The 20,129-nt window shown below is 43.0% G+C and overlaps 1 protein-coding gene across 6 annotated transcripts in view; it reads left to right on the top strand.

The window, feature by feature from the left end:
* The window catches only part of ESR1 (estrogen receptor 1), a 399,499-nt gene extending 394,944 nt beyond the window's left edge, over positions 1 to 4,555 (top strand). For 2 of the 6 annotated variants that reach the window (XM_032258797.1, XM_032258792.1), the window contains exon 9: positions 1 to 4,555. In XM_032258797.1, coding sequence (XP_032114688.1) covers positions 1 to 32 — 32 coding nt within the window. In that variant the 3' untranslated portion in view covers positions 33 to 4,555. The other 4 variants (XM_032258791.1, XM_032258793.1, XM_032258794.1 and 1 more) reach the window with 3 other exon arrangements.
* The last annotated feature ends 15,574 nt before the right edge of the window (positions 4,556 to 20,129 follow it).

Genomic DNA, 20,129 nt, shown 5'->3' with positions numbered 1-20,129 from the left:
TAACAAAGGCATGGAACATCTGTACAGCATGAAGTGCAAGAACGTGGTGCCCCTCTACGACCTGCTGCTGGAGATGCTGGACGCCCACCGCCTACACGCACCCACTAACCGCACAGGGGCGCCCATGGAGGAGACGGACCAAAGCCACTTGGCCACCGCCAGCTCTACTTCATCGCATTCCTTGCAAAAGTATTATATCACAGGGGAGACAGAGGGTTTCCCCACCACAATCTGAGAGCTCACCGGTTCCCCGCAAGGTTCAGAGAACCCCTGCAGCATTTTACCCTCATCATGCACCACTTTAGCCAAATTCTGTCTCCTGCATACACTCCAGCATGCATCCACCACCAACAGCTTTCTAGATGAGTGGCCATTCATTTGCTTGCTCCGGTCTTAGTGGCACATCTTTTGTCTTCTGTTGGGAACAGCCAAAGGGATTCCAGGGCTAAATCTTCGTAATAGCTCTCTTTCCCCCTTTGCTACGTTACTAAGCGTGAAGATTCCTGTAGCTCTTCACAGCTGAACTCAGTCTATGGGTTGGGGCTCAGATGACTCTGTGCATTTAAGCTACTTGTAGAGACCCAGGCCTGGAGAGCAGTCATTTTGCCTCTGATAAGCACTTTTTAAATGGCTGTAAGAATAAGCCAGAGCAAAGAATTTAAAGTGGCTCCTTTAATTGGCGACTTGGAGAAAGCTAGGTCAAGAGTTTATTTTAGCATCCTCGTTTATTCCTATGGCAATGCATCATTTCATGAAAGTGGTACACCTTAAAGCTTTTATATAGCCGTAGCAGAGTATCTGGTGATTTTCAATTCACTTCCCCTATGGGAATACAAGAGGCACACATGGAAGGCAGATACTCTAGTAGACAAGACTATTTTAACTTGATGCACTGCAGCTTCAGATGTGCTGAGAGCTCTGCCACTGGCTTTCCAGTCGTGGGTTCATTAACTCGTGCCTGCCATGGACCTATGGAAAGCAGCAAGTTGATCTTAGTTAAGTCTCCCTATATGAGGGATAAGTTCTTGATTTTTTGTTTTTACTTTTGTGTTATAAAAGGAAGCCCTCCTCCCCTAAACTTGCAGTAAAGTCAGCTTCAGGACCTGTTCTGGTGGGCGCTGTACTTGGATCTTCCCGGCATGTGTGTGCCTTACACAGGGGTGGACTTTTCACTGTGGTGACGCATGATGAGGGTAAAAGGTAGTTTAAAGGAGCAGGGGCCCCGGTGATGCATTTAGCCCTGGGGCATGGAGCCAAACAGTATGTGTGCAGGATCGCTGTGGCTGCTAGAGAACAAGAGGGAAAGCAGGGCAGAAACTGGATACAGTTCTGAGGCACAGCCGGACTTGCTCAGGGTGGCCCTGCCGCAGGCTGCAGCTACCTAGTAACATTCCTTGCAGACCCTGCATTGCCTTTTGGGGCTGCCCTGGGATCTCTGGGGTAGTCCAGCTCTTCTTCATTTCCCAGCGTGGCCCTGATTGGAAGAAGTAGCTGTCACAGCTGCCATAGACAGCTGTGTTCCTACAATTGGCCCAGCACCCAGGGGCAGGTGAGGAGGGTGGGGACTGTTGCTGTCACTACTCAGGCTGACTGGGTCCTGGTCAGATTACATATGCCCTTGGTTGTTCAGAGCTAATCCAAAATCAGGGTTTGGTTTTGAGAAGAAAATACCCACTGTCTCCCCTCCCCATTGCTCCCTCCCCTGCTAGCTCATTTCCTTCAATTTCCTTTGACCTATAGGCTAAAAAAGAAAGGCTCATTCCAGCCACAGGGCAGCCTTCCCTGGGCCTTTGCTTCTCTAGCACAATTATGGGTTCCTTCCTTTTTCTTAACAAAAAAGAATGTTTGATTTTCTCCGGGGTGACTGTATTGTCTATAATTCAAACCCTCTGAAGAGGTGATATATTTGTTAGCCAATGACCCAGGTGAGCTGCTAGGGCTTCTCTTGGTATGTCTTGTTTGGAAAAGTTGATTCTATTAGTTTCTGATTGTCCAGTTAAGTGATCACCAAAGGACTGAGAATCTGGGAAGGCAAAAAAAAAAAAAAAAAAAAAAAGGAAAAAAAAAGAAAAAAAAAGTTTTTACGTGCACTTAAATTTGGGGACAATTTTATGTATCTGTGTTAAGAATAAGTTTAAGAACATAATTCTTTTGTTGCTGTTCGTTTAAGAAGCACCTTAGTTTGTTTAAGAAGCACCTTATATAGTATAATATATATTTTTTTGAAATTACATTGCTTGTTTATCAGACAATTGAATGTAGTAATTCTGTTCTGGATTTAATTTGACTGGGTTAACATGCAAAAGCCAAGGAAAAATATTTAGTTTTTTTGTATACTTTTCAAGCTACCTTGTCATGTATACAGTCACTGATGCCTAAAGCCTGGTGATTATTCATTTAAATGAAGGTCACATTTCATATCAACTTTTGTATCCACAGTAGACAAAATAGCACTAATCCATATGCCTATTGTTGGATATTGAATGACAGACAATCTTAATGTAGCAAAGATTATGCCTGAAAAGGAAAATTATTCAGGGCAGCTAATTTTGCTTTTACCAAAATATCAGTAGTAATATTTTTGGACAGTAGCTAATGGGTCAGTGGGTTCTTTTTAATGTTTATACTTAGATTTTCTTTTAAAAAAATTAAAATAAAACAAAAAAAATTTCTAGGACTAGATGATGTATACCAGCTAAAGCCAAACAATTATACAGTGGAAGGTTTTACATTATTCATTTAATGTGTTTGTATTCATGTTAAGATACTACTATGTTTGAAATGGGCAGAGAACATCAGATGATTGAAATGTTAGCCCAGGGGTCTCCAGCAACTTTGGAAATCTCTTTGTATTCTTACTTGAAGTGCCACTAATGGACAGCAGATATTTTCCAGCTGATGTTGGTATTGGGTGTAGGAATAGGATAGAAAACTCTTGCCTCTGCTTTCCCCCGCTCTGAGGCAAGTTAAAATTTAAAAGATGTGATTTATCTGGGGGCTCAGGGTATGGTGGGGAAGTGGATTCAGGAATTTGGGGAATGGCAAATACAATAAGAAGAATATTGAAAGTATTTGGAGGCAAATTAATTCTGGCACCTGGGTGTGCACCAGGGTTCAGTAGTCCACTTCTGCCCTGGACACCACAAATAAACTAGCTCCATTTACAGCCATTTCTAAAATGGCAGCTTCAGTTCTAGAGAAGAAAGAACATCAGCAGTGAAGTCCAAGGAATAGCTAGTGGTCTGTGTTTCTTTTAGCCACTGCCTAGCTTGCTGTAATGATTCTGTAATGCCATCAATGCAGCAATTATGAGAGGCTAGGTCATCCAAAGAGAAGACTCTATCAGTGTAGGTTGCAAAATCTAACCCCTAAAGGAAGTGCAGTCTTTGATTTGACTTCCCTAGTAACCTTACAGTTATGTTGAACCATGCCATATTCCATGCCTTTTGGGGGCTGAACAAATAAGGGACTTACTGATAATTTACTTTTGATCACATTAAGGTGGTCTCATCTTGAAATCTTATACGTTGAGATGGCCATTGATTTAGGCCATTGGCTTAGAGTACTCCCTCCCCTGCATGACACTGATTACAAATCCTTTCCTATTCATACTTTCCAATGATGAGAGGGACTGTGGGTACTGGGAATGATCAGTAACACCATAGTCATGTCTAATATTCACAGGCAGATCTGCTTGGGGAAGCTAGTTGTGTGAAAGGCAAATAGAGTCATACAGTAACTCAAAAGGCAACCATCATTCTCTTTGGTGCAGGTCTTGGGAGGGTGATCTAGATGACTCTGCACCATTGCCAGGTTAATCCCCTGAAAACTTACTCTCAACTGGAGCAAATGAACTGTGGTCCCAAATATCCATCTTTTCAGTAGCGTTATTATGCTCTGTTTCTAACTGCATTTCCTTTCCAATTGAATTAAAGTGTGGTCTCGTTTTTAGTCATTTAAAATTGTTTTCTAAGTAATTGCTGCCTCTATTATGGCACTTCAATTTTGCACTGTCTTTTGAGATTCAAGAAAAATTTCTATTCTTTTTTTTGCATCCAATTGTGCCTGAACTTTTAAAATATGTAAATGCTGCCATGTTCCAAACCCCATCGTCAGTGTGTGTGTTTAGAGTTGTGCAACCTAGAAATAACATGTTGTCCCATGAGCAGGTGCCTGAGACACAGACCCCTTTGCATTCACAAAGAGGTCATTGGTTATAGAGACTTGAATTAATAAGTGACATTATGCCGGTTTATGTTCTCTCACAGGTAATAAACAATGCTTTTGTGCACTACATACTCTTCAGTGTAGAGCTCTTGTTTTATGGGAAAAGGCTCAAATGCCAAATTGTGTTTGATGGATTAATATGCCCTTTTGCTGATGCATACTATTACTGACGTGACTCTCAGTTTTGTCGCAGCTTTGCTTTGTTTAATGAAACACACTTGTAAACCTCTTTTGCACTTTGAAAAAGAATCCAGCGGGATGCTCGAGCACCTGTAAACAATTTTCTCAATCTATTTGATGTTCAAATAAAGAATTAAACTAGAGACAAGTTTGTTTTTTGTAAGCTTCACTTCTTGCTAGCAGTTCACCGCTGATCACCTAAAATCAAGCTGGTTAAAGGATCAGAGCACACAGTAAGTCTGAATGCTAAGGCCCCTCCTCACCTCACTCCCTCTGCCCAACACTCTCAGGTGTATCAGGACACCATGGTCAGGCAGATCTGGCCTCAACTCTTGGCTTCACCACTTACCTCACAAGGTTTATGATCATTGGCAATTGATTTTTCAGAGTTTCAGCTACCTTATCAACAATATGATGATAAACAATAACACCTAATTCACGGGATGGTGGTGAGGACTAAGTGAGGTGCTCATTAAACATAGTTGCTGTTTTCTAGTGCCTGGCCCGAACTCCTTCCCTTTGAGGAAGAAGAAGGACGCTTGAGAGTGGTTATTTATGAATGAATGAGTGAATGGATGAATGGGTAATCTGAAACTATAAAATTAAGCTTAAACACTTCTCCCTCGGGAACATGACACACTGGGGCCTGTTGGGGGGTTGGGGAGCTAAGGGAGGGATAGCAGGTGGTGGGGGATTTGGGGAGGGATAACATTAGAAGAAATACTTAATGTAGATGACTGGGTGATGGATGCAGCAAACCACCATGGCAGGTGTATAACTATGTGACAAACCTGCATGTTCTGCATATGTACCCCAGAGCTTAAAGTATAATAATGAAAAATAAAATAAAATAAAATAAAAATAGAAACCTCTCCCTCATTCTGAAGGTAAACCACAAACAATTGGTCCACCACCACTCCAGGTTTCCATTTCAGGGCTCCCTTCCTCTTTTAGAGCGGCCTGTGTGCTTCCTTTACCCATTTCCTCTGATTTCACTGATGAATTGGGAGGGCGTGGGAATAGGACTTACTGAGAGGCAACATAGTATACACAAGGCTCTGCAGCTAGATTACTCTTTGAATCGTCACTCTACCATTTTCTTTCTTTCTTTTTTTTTTTTTTTTGGCATCACCTTGGGCAAGTTAATTTCCCTGGGCCTCAGTTTCTTCACTTGTAAAGAGAGATAACAGTGCACCTGCCTGGAAGGGTTCTTATGAAGACCACATGGTTCACTCATGGAGAGTATGGAAGGAACGTGGCTAACTCTGCTTTTCCCTTACCAGAGTCTTCCAAAAATGCATGTTGGCCTCATCTCTTTATTAGGATGGGTTGAGGGTCTTCACATTGAGTCTCTTGGATTCGAGGAAGCTAATTCATTTTCTTGTCCAAGCATTCCCTTGGCAAGTTCTTCAATCCTTCTTTTCAATGGTTTCCTCATTCCTACAATAGAAACAAGAATAGCACTTACCCCCACAGCAGTACTGTGAAGATTACAAGAGGTGGACACACAAAGTGCCCAGGATAGTACTGCGCGTAGTCAGCATTCAATCCATGGTAGCTATTTTTAGTGCAATTATTGTTGCCCTGCCTGAGCATCTACATTTAGTAGAATGATGGATATGTTTAGGTTTGCATTTTCCATGTTATTATCATTTTGCCTCCTGTCTTTTTTCTTCCTCTGTTTTTCTTACTGCCTTTCGTTGTTTTAGTGACATTGTGGTACAATAAGAAATGTATATTTGGACTCTGGCCCAAGTTTCTGAGACAACTTCTAAAACTCTTGTAGACAGGTGTGCTAGGAGGCTCTTTTGTTCTAATATTTGGTCTTTGACCCTGGTTTCTAACACAGAGCTCCCAAATCCCTTGGAATTTCCTGGGCAATAGAAACTTCTTTTGTTCTAATGAGGCAGCTCCTCGCGGGCTCCCGGATAACCTCAGGATGGGGAATCAGCCATTGAATGAAAGGGTCGGAACTTTCAGCTCTACCCTTTGACTTTTGGAGAGGCTCTGGAGAGGGGATGATGGCTGAATAGATTATCAATGGCCATTGATGGAATTAATTATGTCTATGTAATGAAGCCTCCATGAAAAACCCAGGAGGACAGTGTTCAGAGAGCTTCTGGATTGGTGAACGCTTGGGGTTGTCTGGAAGATGGAGTGCCTGGAGAGGACACGGAAGCTCCTCGCACCTTCCCGCATGCTCTCTCCATCTCTTCATTTGTCCATCTGTATCTTTTTCGTTATCTTTGATAATAAACTGGTAAATGTAAGTAGGCTCTCCTGTGACTGCAGTAACAAAACTGTCAATCTTTCTACCTGCCTTATTCTGGTGCTGACCACACGGCGGGAAGGTAAGTGTGGGGGCAGCCCCAGGCAAGAATGCCACCAATCTGCACTGTACTTACCCAAATTTCAGCACTTTTCCAATATAAACATTTCTCAGATTGTTAGACATCTCTGGTCAACTCGCAGAGTGCTGAAATGGTTGTTTCCGTCAATTTTCTTCAAACCTATAGTTTCTTTTGGAGTGAGGATTTGCCAGTACTCTCACTCAGCCATAGCTAGGGGTCTCACCTCTCCACACACCTTGTCCATCCTTTATTTCCCTTGTCAGAACACCAAGGAGCAGACTTGTTGACATGTGCCGTGTCTTATTTCTGGTGATCAGCAAGGTTTGGAGAGAATACTTAGCAATCTATTGAGATTTTAAATGTACCCATTGCAGTGTCTCAATGTAGGGATGCCTGAGTGGGGCCTGATTACATGCTGGGTAAAGATCACATTCTCCAGTGTTAGATAGCCTTAAGCCTTTGGGGACATTTAAACTCAGAATTACCATGGTTAGAATTGCTTCTCTAAGGACATAGAATGTATGCTGTATTAGTCCATTCTCACACTGCTAAAAATAAATGCCTGAGACTGGGCAATTTATAAAGAAAAGAGGCTTAACTGGCTCACGGTTCTGCAGGCTGTACAGGAAGGATGGCAGCATCTGCACGGCTTCTGGGGAGGCCTCAGGAAACTTTCAATCATGGTGGAAGGTGAAGGGGAAGCAGGTACTTCTTACTTGGCCGGGAGCAGAAGGCAGAGAGAGGTGGGGAGGCACTACACGCTTTTCAATAACCAGATCTCACGGTAACTCACTCATTCACTATCACAAGGATAGCACCTGAGGGGATGGTGCTAACCCATTCAGGAGAACTCCACCACCAGGATCCGGTCACCTCCCACCTCCAGCTAGGGATTACAATTTGACCTGAGAGTTGATGAGGACGCAGACCCAAACTACATCAGATACCTTGAAGAAATAAATTTTCATCGTTTTCATTATTTGGACTATGCACATTAAGAAGCTAGTTTTAAGTTCACGTTCATGGTGACTTACAATGACAATATTTGTAAATAACACCAGAAGAGCGGAGCTGAGACCATAGAAAAGATATTCATTCAAGACAGAGATACACTTTCTAACACAACTGCCTATAGATAATTTGGGGCACCTGTTGAAGACAAGGGTGGGGAGAATTTTCTGCAACGGAAGGCACCTCTGCATGGATCTACAACCATGAAGCTACAATGTTATTGAAAAGCCTCCCTCAGCAGATGGAATGAGCTTTGATTTTTCTTTCTGCTCTGAGACAGCATACACACACACATTCATATGCACAAAAGCTAGGTACCAGTTTTATATCACTTTTTTCAGGTAATCCTCAAAGCTACCGTGTAAGGATAAATTATTATATTTTACAGATGAGGAAACTGAAGCCTAAGACAGTTAAGTAACTTTCAAAGGTCAGAAATCTTGTGAATGGCAGACATGAAATTAGTCTTACTGACTTTAAACATGAGTGGTACTTCTTAGACCGGGGTTGAGTTTCCTAGGAATTACTGAGAGTTACTGAGTACATATAACATTTTACTCAAGGAATAGAGTGAATGTTAGTTTGCATGTAATGCCTATCAGTGGTAGATTGGATAAAGAAAATGTGCCATATATGCATCATGGAATACTATGCAGCCATAAAAATGAATGAGATCATGTTTTCTGCAGGAACATGGATGGAGCTGGAAGCCACTATCCTTAGTAAACTAAGGCAGAAACAGAAAATCAAATACTGCCTGTTCTCACTTATAAGTGGGAGACAAATGATGAGAACACAGGGATACATGGAGGGAAACAACTCACACTGGGGCCTATTGGGGGGTGGTGGGTGGAAGGAGGGAGACAAACAGGAAAAATAACCAGTGGGTACTAGGCTTAATAGCTGCGTGATAAAATAATCTGCATACAAACCTGCATGACACACATTTACCTATATAACAAACCTGCACATGTACTCCTGAACCGAAAATAAAAGTTTGAAAAAAATCACATTTAAACAAGCTTTCACATTTTCTGAGGAGAAGGAAAAACTCATATGAACTTTTAATGCAAAAGGGTTTATTTCATCAAAGAAATATGGCCCCTTGGAAAGCTATGCCACTAACATCCTGGGTCTTTCTGGTGGGTGGCTGTTGGGTAGAGGAGCTTGAGGAGCACTTCTGCCGTCTTCCTGGGGCCTAGTGGTGCCAGTGCTCTTGGTTTCTGAGGTCATACCAGGCCATTTTCCCGCCTCTGCTTCCTGCCGAGGAGTGATTTTCTTCTGTACCTTGGCACCAGGAGGAGGTCTATTTCTAGTCGATGACCTGAGACCTTGAAGCCCACAGCGGTGGCATCCTCACTAGCAGCAGGGCCTGTTTCAGTCTCTGACAGTCTCCAGGCCAGGCTCACCCTCCCGCTGTTCCTGGGCCATGAGGTGGTCTCCCACAAGACCATCTCATGGCCCAGGGAGATACCACAGCCCACAGTGAAGGCACTTGGCATCTATGTAAAGCTGACAAACTAGGAACTGTTGTCCTCACTACATGAACGTGGAAAAAGATAAAATTGGAGAAAGGAAGCCTTTGGGCAAACATTTGAAAAAGTGATTTCAAAAGTGGGTGGGCTGACCTCAGTGGCCAGGCCAGGCTGGGTGCCCAGGACACACTCCAAAGTGGCAGACGCTAGACCCTTTGCCAAGAGCCAGTCACCCCAAGGGTTGCAGGACAGACAGCTCTGGGAGCGACTTCCTAGACTCGGCACACATTTAGACCTTTCTGCAGTCCTGTAATCTGCCATCAGCTGCCTTGTCATTGAGAAGTCAGTAATTTGGGGAAAGGCCAGTGAAAGATTTGTGAGCTGGCTAACATGTTCACAAGCCGATTAAATTCTCAAGTTTACCCTGACTCAATGGAGTTTAAGCTGTAAAGATTCCTATTTCCAGATTACCAACCAGAAAGAAAATGTTTCAATATCCAGGGCCCCAGACCACAGGCTGGAGGGGAGGAGAGAAGGGTGGAGAGAGGTTGCAGGCAGCAGCAGGAACCATGTCCCTGTCTCTGGTAGCAGCTTTACATGCGGTCTCGGTCTCTCAAGGATGCCAGGTACAGACCAGTTTTGGGGCTCAACCCCAGTGAGGGAAGCATTTCCTTCAAATTGGAGGGAAGGGCTGACGGTGCCAAAATTGGAGCTGCCAGATGGTTCTCTAAGAACAGATTACAAACTAGAGTAAACACTCCATCAATTCATCTTTGAATTTATTACTAAATGTTTTTAAACACCATTTAACAATCCCTATAATCTAATCCATTCCTGAATGCTAAAGAAACGTGTATAAAGAAAAACACTAAGTGGGTTTATAAAAAGACTGGAGGTTTGGATGGAAAAGCTTAATTACTTGGCAACGTTGGTACCCACGGGTGTTTGCCCAGCATCACAAGAACCTGGGTCCAGGCAGCAGAAAGACCTGAACCCAAAAAGAACAGAACGCAAGGTGGCTCCAGGCTTCTTTCTATGGAAAAGGCACCTAAGCTTTGATCTAGGTTTAAAAAACAATGGAAAGGCAATGTCAGAGAGCTTGAAACAATACAAAGATTTTTTCATCTACTATCTGTGATTGCTTAGAAGCAGAGGGAATGCCATTTCAAATTTCCTGTATCTCACTTCCAGTCACGTGTTCCCAACTAGTGAGTTCCTCCTTTCCCCAGCTCCTCTGCGACACTGGAGATTCAAGATCTCAGCAGCTACCAGGGCTATTTAAGCCTTTGGAGTACTACAAAGGCCACCAAAGGAAGAAAGGGTTTTACGATGCTCCCAAGATCCCATCAAGCCAATCAAAAGGATTCAAAACCATGAATAAGCAAGCTTTATTACCAGCCAAACTATGTCACCATCCTGGTGCCACATTTCCCATTGCCACCAAGCTCTGGGAAGCCACATGTGCACTCTCCTTGCCCGAGGAATCTACCCAGCCTCAGAAAGCACCTTTGCAGAGGGGCCAGATACAGGCATTCCTGATGTCAGCACCAGCAGCTGAGGGCAGAGCCAGGCCTCCTGACCTGGCAGGCACCCCAACCAGGAAACCAACAAGGGAACCTGGAAGCAGCCAAGGGATTTGCAGAGCCTTCTGAGTCCACTGCAAAAGAACACACCATTTCCATGCCGAAGACAAACGCGAAGACCCTGTTCCCAAGACCCCCCAACAGAATCCAAGAAAAAACAAAAAGGAAAATCAAAATGAAAGAATTCCACATGGATGTCATGAATGTGTTTTCAGGGAAGAACCCCAAATGGCAATCAGATCGAGGTGGGGCGAGTTGATCAAGTGCTGAGCTGACCCAGAGGGGATGTCCATTCTGAGAAACGTTTCAGGAGGAAGAAGCAAAAAAGGCGGGGGCGGGGGGAGGGGAGCGCTGCCCGTCCAGCCCCACCACCAGTGCTGTGTGTCTTGCGCGCTCTACCACAGGTCAGCAAACTTCTTCTGTACAGGGCCAAAGAGTATTAGGCATTTTTTGTTTGTCTCTCTTTGCTTCACAATTCTTTGAAAATATAAAACCCATTCTTAGCTCAAGGGCTTATAAAAACAGGCAGGCAGGGACTGTAGTTCACTGACCTTTGTCAGCCACCATTAAGCCACAGGTCCCCTCCTGGTGAAGGGAGTAAGAGTCCCCGCAGATGATCCTCTGGGGCGGGGAGAGGTTGGGGAGGCACAGTTGGAAGGCCTGGGAAACGCATTCACCTGGGAGGGACGGTTTCCATTCCCACTGGCTGAGTCCTCAGCTACTGTTGAGAGTCCAAGACCCCCAACAGAATCCAAAAAAAAAAAAAAAAAAAAAAACAACCGAAAAGGGAAAATCAAAATGAAAGAAAAAATTCCACATGGATGTCATGAACATGTTTTCAGGGAAGAACCCCAAATGGCAGTCAGATCAAGGTGGGGTGAGTTGATCAAGTGCTGAGCTGACCCAGAGGGGATGTCCATTCTGAGAACTGTTTCAGGAGGAAGAAGAGGTCTGCCCTACAACATTGTGCTGGGAAGTAAGAACTGTGCTGTATGCTGATACATTTGTGAAGAGGGAAGCGCTCATGTTATGTGTGTGTGTGTTTTTAGCCACAATCAATTTTAAGAGATTTTTTCCTCCTAAAAAAGGTTAAAAACAAGTATGGGAAGATCTGGTAAATAATTCCCAGTAACGATTTCCAAAACCAACTAGAGGAAAGAGTAAAATAGTGAAACTGCCCCTCAGTACGTGCCTTGTGCTACTTCAACACATCCTATACGTTAACGTGTTCACCTCATAACAACCCCAGGCAGGAGGTACTATTATGATCTCATTTTACAGGGGAAGAAACTGAGGAATAGAAAGTTTAAGTAAGTTGCTCAAGTTATACAGCTAGGAAGTGTCTGGGCTAGGAACTGAGCCAAGGTATTTTTGGCTCCAGAGTCTATGTTATGGAAAGAGCCTGTCTAAGATTTGGATGGAAGGGACTTCATACATGTCCACATCATTAGCTCCCCTATTAGTTTTGCCGCTGTGATTAGCAAATGTCATAGGGAAGGCGGGGGAGGAGAGGAACTGAGCCCCATCCCCAAGCCAGGCTTTGGTGGGGAGAATCCTGTGCGAAGCTTTTGAACAGGAACATATTTCGAGGGAGAAGGAAAGCAGGTTGACTCTCTGGCGGCTGCATCAGGAAAGAAAGGTACAACTAGAGAAGCTGCCTATGACTTTCAAGTCACTGTCCCTCCCAGCCCCATCATTTCTGGTGACCAGGCTGTGTCTCAAGAACCAATTTCACCTGTGAGCAAAGTGACTTCTGGAGACAGGTGGTGGTTTAGGAAGTTGGGGGTTTTTGTGAACAAATAGGTCTTATTTGGGCATCTCTCCCAGGAAAGCTCATCTCCCAGGATTCACACGTCTCCCAGTCAGGAAGCCTCCTTACCTCAAAGCTCTTATGCCATGAAACCAACCATACATTCAAGATAAACAACTAGGGCAAAGTCATCCATTGGAATTTGGCCACTTTGAATAAATGACCTGTTAACTTTGTTTGGGGTATACCTAGAAAATTTTAATTAAAAAGCAAGTCAAATGTTGTTTCCTCATATAAGAGCTGAAGTACTTTTCTTTTGTCTTTTAAAATTATCACTATTCTAATAGACTTATATTTCATATAAGTCTCTCCAAACTTTTTTTTTTTTTTTTTTTTTGAGACGGAGTTTCATTCTTGTTGCCCAGGCTGGAGTGCAATGGCTCGATCTCAGCTCACCACAACCTCCACCTCCCAGGTTCAAGCAATTCTCCTGCCTCAGCCTTCTGAGTAACTGGGATTACAGGCATGCCCCACCACATCTGGCTAATTTTGTAATTTTAGTAGAGACGGGGTTTCTCCATGTTAGTCAGGCTGGTCTCAAACTCCTGACCTCAGGTGATTCGAACGCCTTAGCCTCCCAAAGTGCTGGGATTACAGGTGTGAACTACCATGCCTGGCAAACTTTTACCTTGCCTTAGGCAATTACTATATACACATGAGTTTTTCCCCACAAAATGGAATCATATTATTCTATAGCTTTTTTTAATGTAACAATATGTAGTGGGTATTTTCCCTAATCAATACATATAGATTGATTTCATTTTATAAAAATAGTTGCATCATACTAAATACTAGGTATGTGCCATAATTAATTCAACAATCCTCCTGCTTATAAAATCTAGGTTGCTGAAAAATTATAACAACAGGAGGCCCCTCTGTCTTGTTCCTGATTGGTTTTGGGACACTTATCTATTCATTTGGAGAATGACAAAGTAGTTCCTTACTTCATACTAATGACAAAAATGATTCCAGATAGATCATAGACCTAGTAGAAGAAAATGCAAGCAAACTTTTGTATAATCTTAAAAAAAGGCCTTCTTAATGTAGACTAACCAGAATCTACCGAGGAAAAAGAACTTGCCATGCTTGATGACACAAAATTTAAAACTTTCTGCGTGACTAAAGGAACTGTATGAAGTTAGGACACATAATCATTGAAAATAATATACAAATGTAAAAGAAAAACAGAGGCTGAAACAGACTTCACAGAAGAGGCAATACAAATGGCACAATTATATAAACTAGCCATGGAAATGCAAATTTTAAAAACAATGTTTTTACTGTTGCTCTCAATTGGGCAATATTTTTAGAAAACTGATAACATCTAGTCCAGGCTTTCCCAACTGCCTGCACCTGGGAATTGCCTGGGGAGCTTCCAGCTTACCAGCTACCAATTTAATTGGTTTGGGGTATGGCCTGGGTTCTACATTTTTAAAAGTTCCCTGAGAGAGTCTAACGTGCAGAGTTTGAACATTAATAATTTGGGAATAAGTCCCGAAATTTGGAAACCACTACTGTGGCTTAAATTAACGGAGGATATGAGGAAAAGGAGGTTTTCATCACCAGTGTGGGTGGGGGTGAAAATCATCACAACTTTTTTAGAAAGCAAACTGGCAGAATTTATTAAAAGTTAGAATGCACATACCTTTTGATCCAGTAATTCCACTTTGAACAATACATCTTGGAGGAATAAAAGCAGCACTATCAAAAGATACACATGCATATACATGTAAGAGTGTCCACTGCAGCCCTGATTCATAACAAACCCCTGGAAGAAAACAGCAGTTGAAAAAGTGATACTGAGATCTCCAGTGCAGTGAGGATGACGGCATAGGAACCAGTATGTCTGTGGGACATCGTTAAGTGAAAAATTCAAGTTGCAGAATAAAAAGAATAGATCCGATTTTTAAAAATGTATACGTTATTTGAATAAGAAAGTCAGAAGGCATAGGAAGATATAATAAAAGTGTGAGATGATGTAGAGAGAGATCAGTAACTTTAGTTTTCTCGGAAAAACAAGAGAATCTTTTGTAATGAAAATAATGGATTTTTTTTAAAAACAATTAGCCTTTAAAATAGACAATACACAGCGAGAAAGAAATGAGGCTTGTCCTAAGAGGTATTAAAGCTTATAATGAAGTAATAAATGTACTATACTGTTATATTATTAGTTATAATACATATATATTTGTATTATTTATATCTTTTGTTTTTATATTATACAAATATATACATCATTATAATAAATTATACTACATACTGCTGTGAATAAAACAGCAATGGCCACGTAGAGCTAACCATTGACTAGAGTTCAGAATAAAAATCCAGACTGATACGGAAACCAGTTATTTGGTGAAGCTGATATAGTATGAGTTAGTGGAGAAGGATGGGGAAACTTGCTGTTACTGCTTGCCATCGTGACCAACTGGAGAGAATTAAAGGACCCAAAGATGGAGAAGTCCAGTGCAGGTGGTAGCCTGGAAGCCCAGCCCTAGGGCTGAATGTGGTGCATCCTTACCAGGTTTCCAGATAATATTGATTCTTTGAGCCACAGGTAAGCCAACCCCACTTTAAAAGCCATGGCCAATTCCATCTCTACGGTGTTCAGTCAACCTGCAAATCCCACAAGGAGGTGTGGGGCAAGGGGTGGACATGGGCTGTGCTGGGTTCCTGCCAATAAATGGGATTTGGGGTTAGCTGCCTGGAATTGCTGCCGATGTTGGCAGCTGCTTGGCAGCTTTGCTTTCTGAGCCCAACAACCGCTTCAAGAATGTGTCCAGCAGGATTTAGGCCTGAGCCGGGAACACACATCTGTGAGGCCCTGATGTGAATATTCAGCAGGGAGATGGGGATTTCTTCTCGATCGCCTGTGGCATCAAATTCGGTCATCTGTGGCACTGCTTACACAGGACCTTCTTCTCCTGACATAATTGTGGTTTTCAAATTCAGTTATGTTCCCACTCTTGTATTAGGTAACAGGTTAAACAAATTCATGAGCCTGATTTATTTTTCTGTGACCTTCATATTTTAGCAAGATTATATCCAAGTCCCAACCGGCTTCCTCAGCTCCCCAGATGAAATGTTCTCACTGTTCAGCTTGTGTTACAGCACATCACCCCACTTCTCATTAATCATTCCCACTGTCCAGCCCCCTTAGCTTCCTTTGGCTGCTTGGCAGAGGTTACAGGAAGTTCTCCTGATTTGCCTTGTTTGTAAACTTACTCATCTGAGTGAGGGCCCTCTCCCAAATTTAGGCCTCTCCATGATAGCCTCTAATGGATTCCTGGTGCATATTTTAAAACTTCAAGGGGGAGGTTAGTGAGAAGCTTGGAATTGAAGAATAAAAGTTCTTCCTGGCCAGGCACGGTGGCTCACACCTGTAATCCGGGCACTTTGGGAGGCCAAGGCGGGTGGATCATCTGAGATCAGGAGTTTGAGACCAGCCTGGCCAACATGGCAAGACCCTGTCTTTACTAAAAATACAAAAATTATCTGGGTATGGTGGCGGGAGCCTGTAATTTCAGCCACTTGGGAGGCTGAGGCAGGAGAACTGCTGGAACCCAGGAGGTGGAGGTTGCAGTGAGCGAATCTCAGCATTTCACTCCCCCCCCGGAAAAAAAAAGAGAGACCCCCCCTATCAAAAAAAAAAAAAAAAAAAATTCCTTCCTTTTCAGTTTCATTATCTTTGGGTTACTTCAGATATGACAATCAGCCACAATTACTCCAGTGTACTATTAAATCTAAAATTGAGATGACCACACTCAGTAAAATACCTCTCATTGCCTGCATTAACTTCTCAGTGTTACACCTAAGTGGAAAATTGCCTCTGTGCTTGTAAACCCCTTCTCCTGTCTCCATTTCCACAGATGGATATTCACACTCTTCAAAAACACATCCCACTGTAATATAAACTGAGTGACCTAGAAGCTAAAAGCAGAGGACATTTGCTCAAGAAAATAGAGATCTAACAACTTTAATCTCCCTTCCTTCCCCTAAATTAGATATTGTTTCTATTGAATTGCCTTCTAGTGTTCTCATTTGATGTATTCATCCTCTCTCAGGATGTAACCAGTGCTGGGAAATACGAATTCTTCTCTATGTCAAAGGCCCAGTGGTGACTGCTTTTAATGAGGCATTAAACAAGAACCAACCCAAATCCCTATCGATGATAGACTGGATAAAAAAAAATGTGGCACATATGCACCATGGAATACTATGCAGCCATAAAAAAGAAAGAGTTCTTGTCCTTTGCAGGGATATGAATGAAGCTGGAAATCCTGAGCAAACTAACACAGGAACAGAAAGCCAAACACCACATGTTCTCACTAGCAAGTGGGAGTTGAACAATGATAACATATGGACAGAGGGAGGGGAACATCACACACTGGGGCCTGTCAGGGGTGTTGGGGACAAGGCAAGGGAAAGCATTAGGACAAATACCTAATGCATGTGAGGCTTAAAACCTAGATAGATGATGGGTTGACAGGTGCAGCAAACCACCAGGGCATATGTATGCCTATGTAACAAACCTGCAAGTTCAGCACATGTATCCCAGAACTTAAAGTAAGATAAAAAATAAAAATAAAACAAACAAACAAAGGAACAAAAAAGTCACAAGAACTTCTGAGGTACTCCCCAAGAGGACTTCCCAAGGGAACTTGGAGCAGTTCCTGCCATATAGTGGGCATTCAATGAACTACTTGAGAGATTAGTGGCTGCTGTTCTCCCCAAGCATTTCCGGATTTACGTGGTACGCACTCAGGATATTTTATTTTCTGCACAATCCCCTATGGTTGGTTGGCAATGGTACTGGTGAATTGGTTGCACCGAACCAGGAATCCATCCACTGGGCTGCTTTCAGGCAGGCCAGACCAGCCCTCGGAGGCCCGACTTTTCTGGCCACAATCAATCAGCTTTCATAAATCGTCTCTCTCCACTATTTTTTGCTTTATGATCTCTTATGTGGCTTGTCAATTAAGATTTGTAGCTATAATTTCTTAAGAGTTGGCCCCAGGGTGTAGGTTATTAATCAGTCTACCCCAACCTGCATTTTTTATAGTGAATTTCAGGCCTCAGCATGCTGAATTTCCCATCTGGGCCTTCTGAAGTCTTCTCACTTCCTACAAAAACAAGGGAAGCTATTGTGGGTCCATGTTCCAGTAGGGACATTCCTGCTCCTCAGCCATCATTTCCCAAAAACCCTTTCATTTCTCCCGGGATTTCTTATGAAGTGACTACTTTTAGTTTCTAATCCCTTATTTTTCCATTTTAGTTTTATTGGACTCTTTGTTCACTTTTCTAACATTTCCCATTTGCTTGTGCAAATCTCCTTACCATCATGTTATTATTAACCCTTCCCTTACCATTCTTTGTGGTCAGTGGATGGTCTCTTTATGCCCTTCCTCACCCAGCACTCACTTGGGACATCATGCCCTCTCTCCAGGCCACAGCAGGGCTCCCGACACTCCTCACTGCAGCCATCAGTGTCCTTTATCTCCTTACTCTTCTTTAAGCCATCCCCCATCCCTTCCATGAAGACTTCTCTCTCTGTCCATGAAGCCTTCTCTCTCTGTTGCCAGAGCAGCCGCTGGTTGAGGGTGAGGATGCTCATGGCCCCATCCCCCTGTCTCCCCATCATCTGTGTCTGGTGTGGCCCTTGCTAAACTGGCCAGTCGGTCATGCTTGGAAGAGCCATGGCCTCATGGTTCAATGTTTGCACTCAGTGGGGCTCCCTATTTCTTTCTCGTTCCAAGGTTCTGTTGTTTAAGTCTTCAAAAAATATAATGGAAATGGACATTCCACACCCTTTTGGGGGTTTCACAGGGTTTTTAGAAAGGCACAAATGGTATTGTACTCTAAGATTTTTCTTAATTGAAACCAAATGTTTTTCTCGGCAACATTAACCAGTTGATTCTTCAGTGATGGGAGATGCCAAAGAAGTCAGTTGATGATGATGTGGAGAAGAAATGCCTCTGAAATCTCTTTGCACTTCCTTTTCCATGATGACACTCTCATTGTGTGGGATCTCCATAGCCCTTGAAGGGCCAAACTGCTCGTGGGAGGACTTCTCCTTCCAGGTATTCGGAGGAGTGACAGGGAAGTGAGGGAAGAGTGAGGCCTGAAGAGTGCCCCATCTCAGATAAGGGTGCAGGGCACCCTTCAACTCCAATAGCCACCACTGCTCACAGCCTCTCCAGAAGCAGGAAGATGGGACACTTTAAGCACAAGGTGGTCTTCTCTATAAAATAACAATGGGGTGGGGGAATTCCATCGTGTTCCTTGTGGGAGATTACATGGACCCTAAGATAGGAATAACCTGACGGCAAGAAGAAGAGTAGTAGAGAGAAGTCTTAAATACAGTGTGAAAGTGATCAGGAAATTTTTCAAGAAGGAGGTGGCTTGTGAGCAGAGTCCGGTGAGGCAGGCAAGGAGGAATGAAGTTAAGGAAGTATAGGGGCAGTGCTTTTCAGCATTTAGCAGGAATAAAGTCACCTCAGGCATCTGTTTAAAAAATGCAGGCTGTCAGGCCCTATCCCAGAGATTGAACTAGGAGGTCTGAAGCAAGCCCAGGATTTGGAAACTTTAGTAAGCCCCTGGAACCCTAGCCGAGATGGACTCAGGCTACCTGCATTTTGGAAGCCATAGAAGGCAGTTTCAGACAATGTGAAGGACCTCAGTTTGGTTTAAATACTCAACTTAGAGCGGGATTTGTAGACTTAAATACCTCTGGGAGCTAGGGTGATACCGGCCTTGAGAGAAGTTGGAGGTTTACAAGTACAAATAGGAGATACTCTCTCTCTCTCCCAATTCTGAAAGGGACAGCGGCCAACAAGCTCTGGCAATTACTGCCATGCAGGAATATGTGCTCCAGACTAGGGTCCCAGAGCTGTCTACGGGAAGAGAAGCCAGAGACTTGAGTTTTCAATGCCCCAGAAATTACTAAATGATAGATTAAAATGCCATGAGCATCAAATAATTCCATGAGGGCCACTATGGTAGGCAAGTTCAGAAGGGCAAAATAAAAATCTCATTGCATTTGAAAATGAAAATTGTATTTTATCTGGTAGACAATGAACAACAGAAGGCTTTGCAGCAAAGAAGGGATCTGAACAGAAGCATGCTTTAAGAAGATTTCTGTGGCTGTTGTCTGCTTGCAATGGAATGGAGAAGGGAACTCAGGCAGCAGCTCCTAAGAAGCCCCTCCAAATGTACAAATGTGTAAAAGGAATGGAGAGGAGAGGATGAAAGGTTTCCAGAAGCAAGAATTCAGGAGATTTGATTGACTATGGAAGGAAGAGAGAAGAAGGAATCACCTAGGGTCTTCTATGTCTAAATTCACACTGCCTCTTGCCATCCTTTTCCTTTAATGGATACTTATATTCCAGCTTCATTCATTGCACAAAATATAATCACATGGGTTGCATTCTGATCAGTGCCTGCTTAATAATGATACTTAGGAGTTATTTATTTAGGAAAAAAAGCACAGACCAAA

This window comes from Sapajus apella, unplaced genomic scaffold, assembly GCF_009761245.1.
Source record: "Sapajus apella isolate SASKATOON/1434 unplaced genomic scaffold, GSC_monkey_1.0 scaffold105, whole genome shotgun sequence".
Taxonomy (NCBI): Eukaryota; Metazoa; Chordata; class Mammalia; order Primates; family Cebidae; genus Sapajus; species Sapajus apella.
Note: the sequence above shows the minus strand (reverse complement) of the source record. Positions and strands in the feature narration are given on the sequence as shown.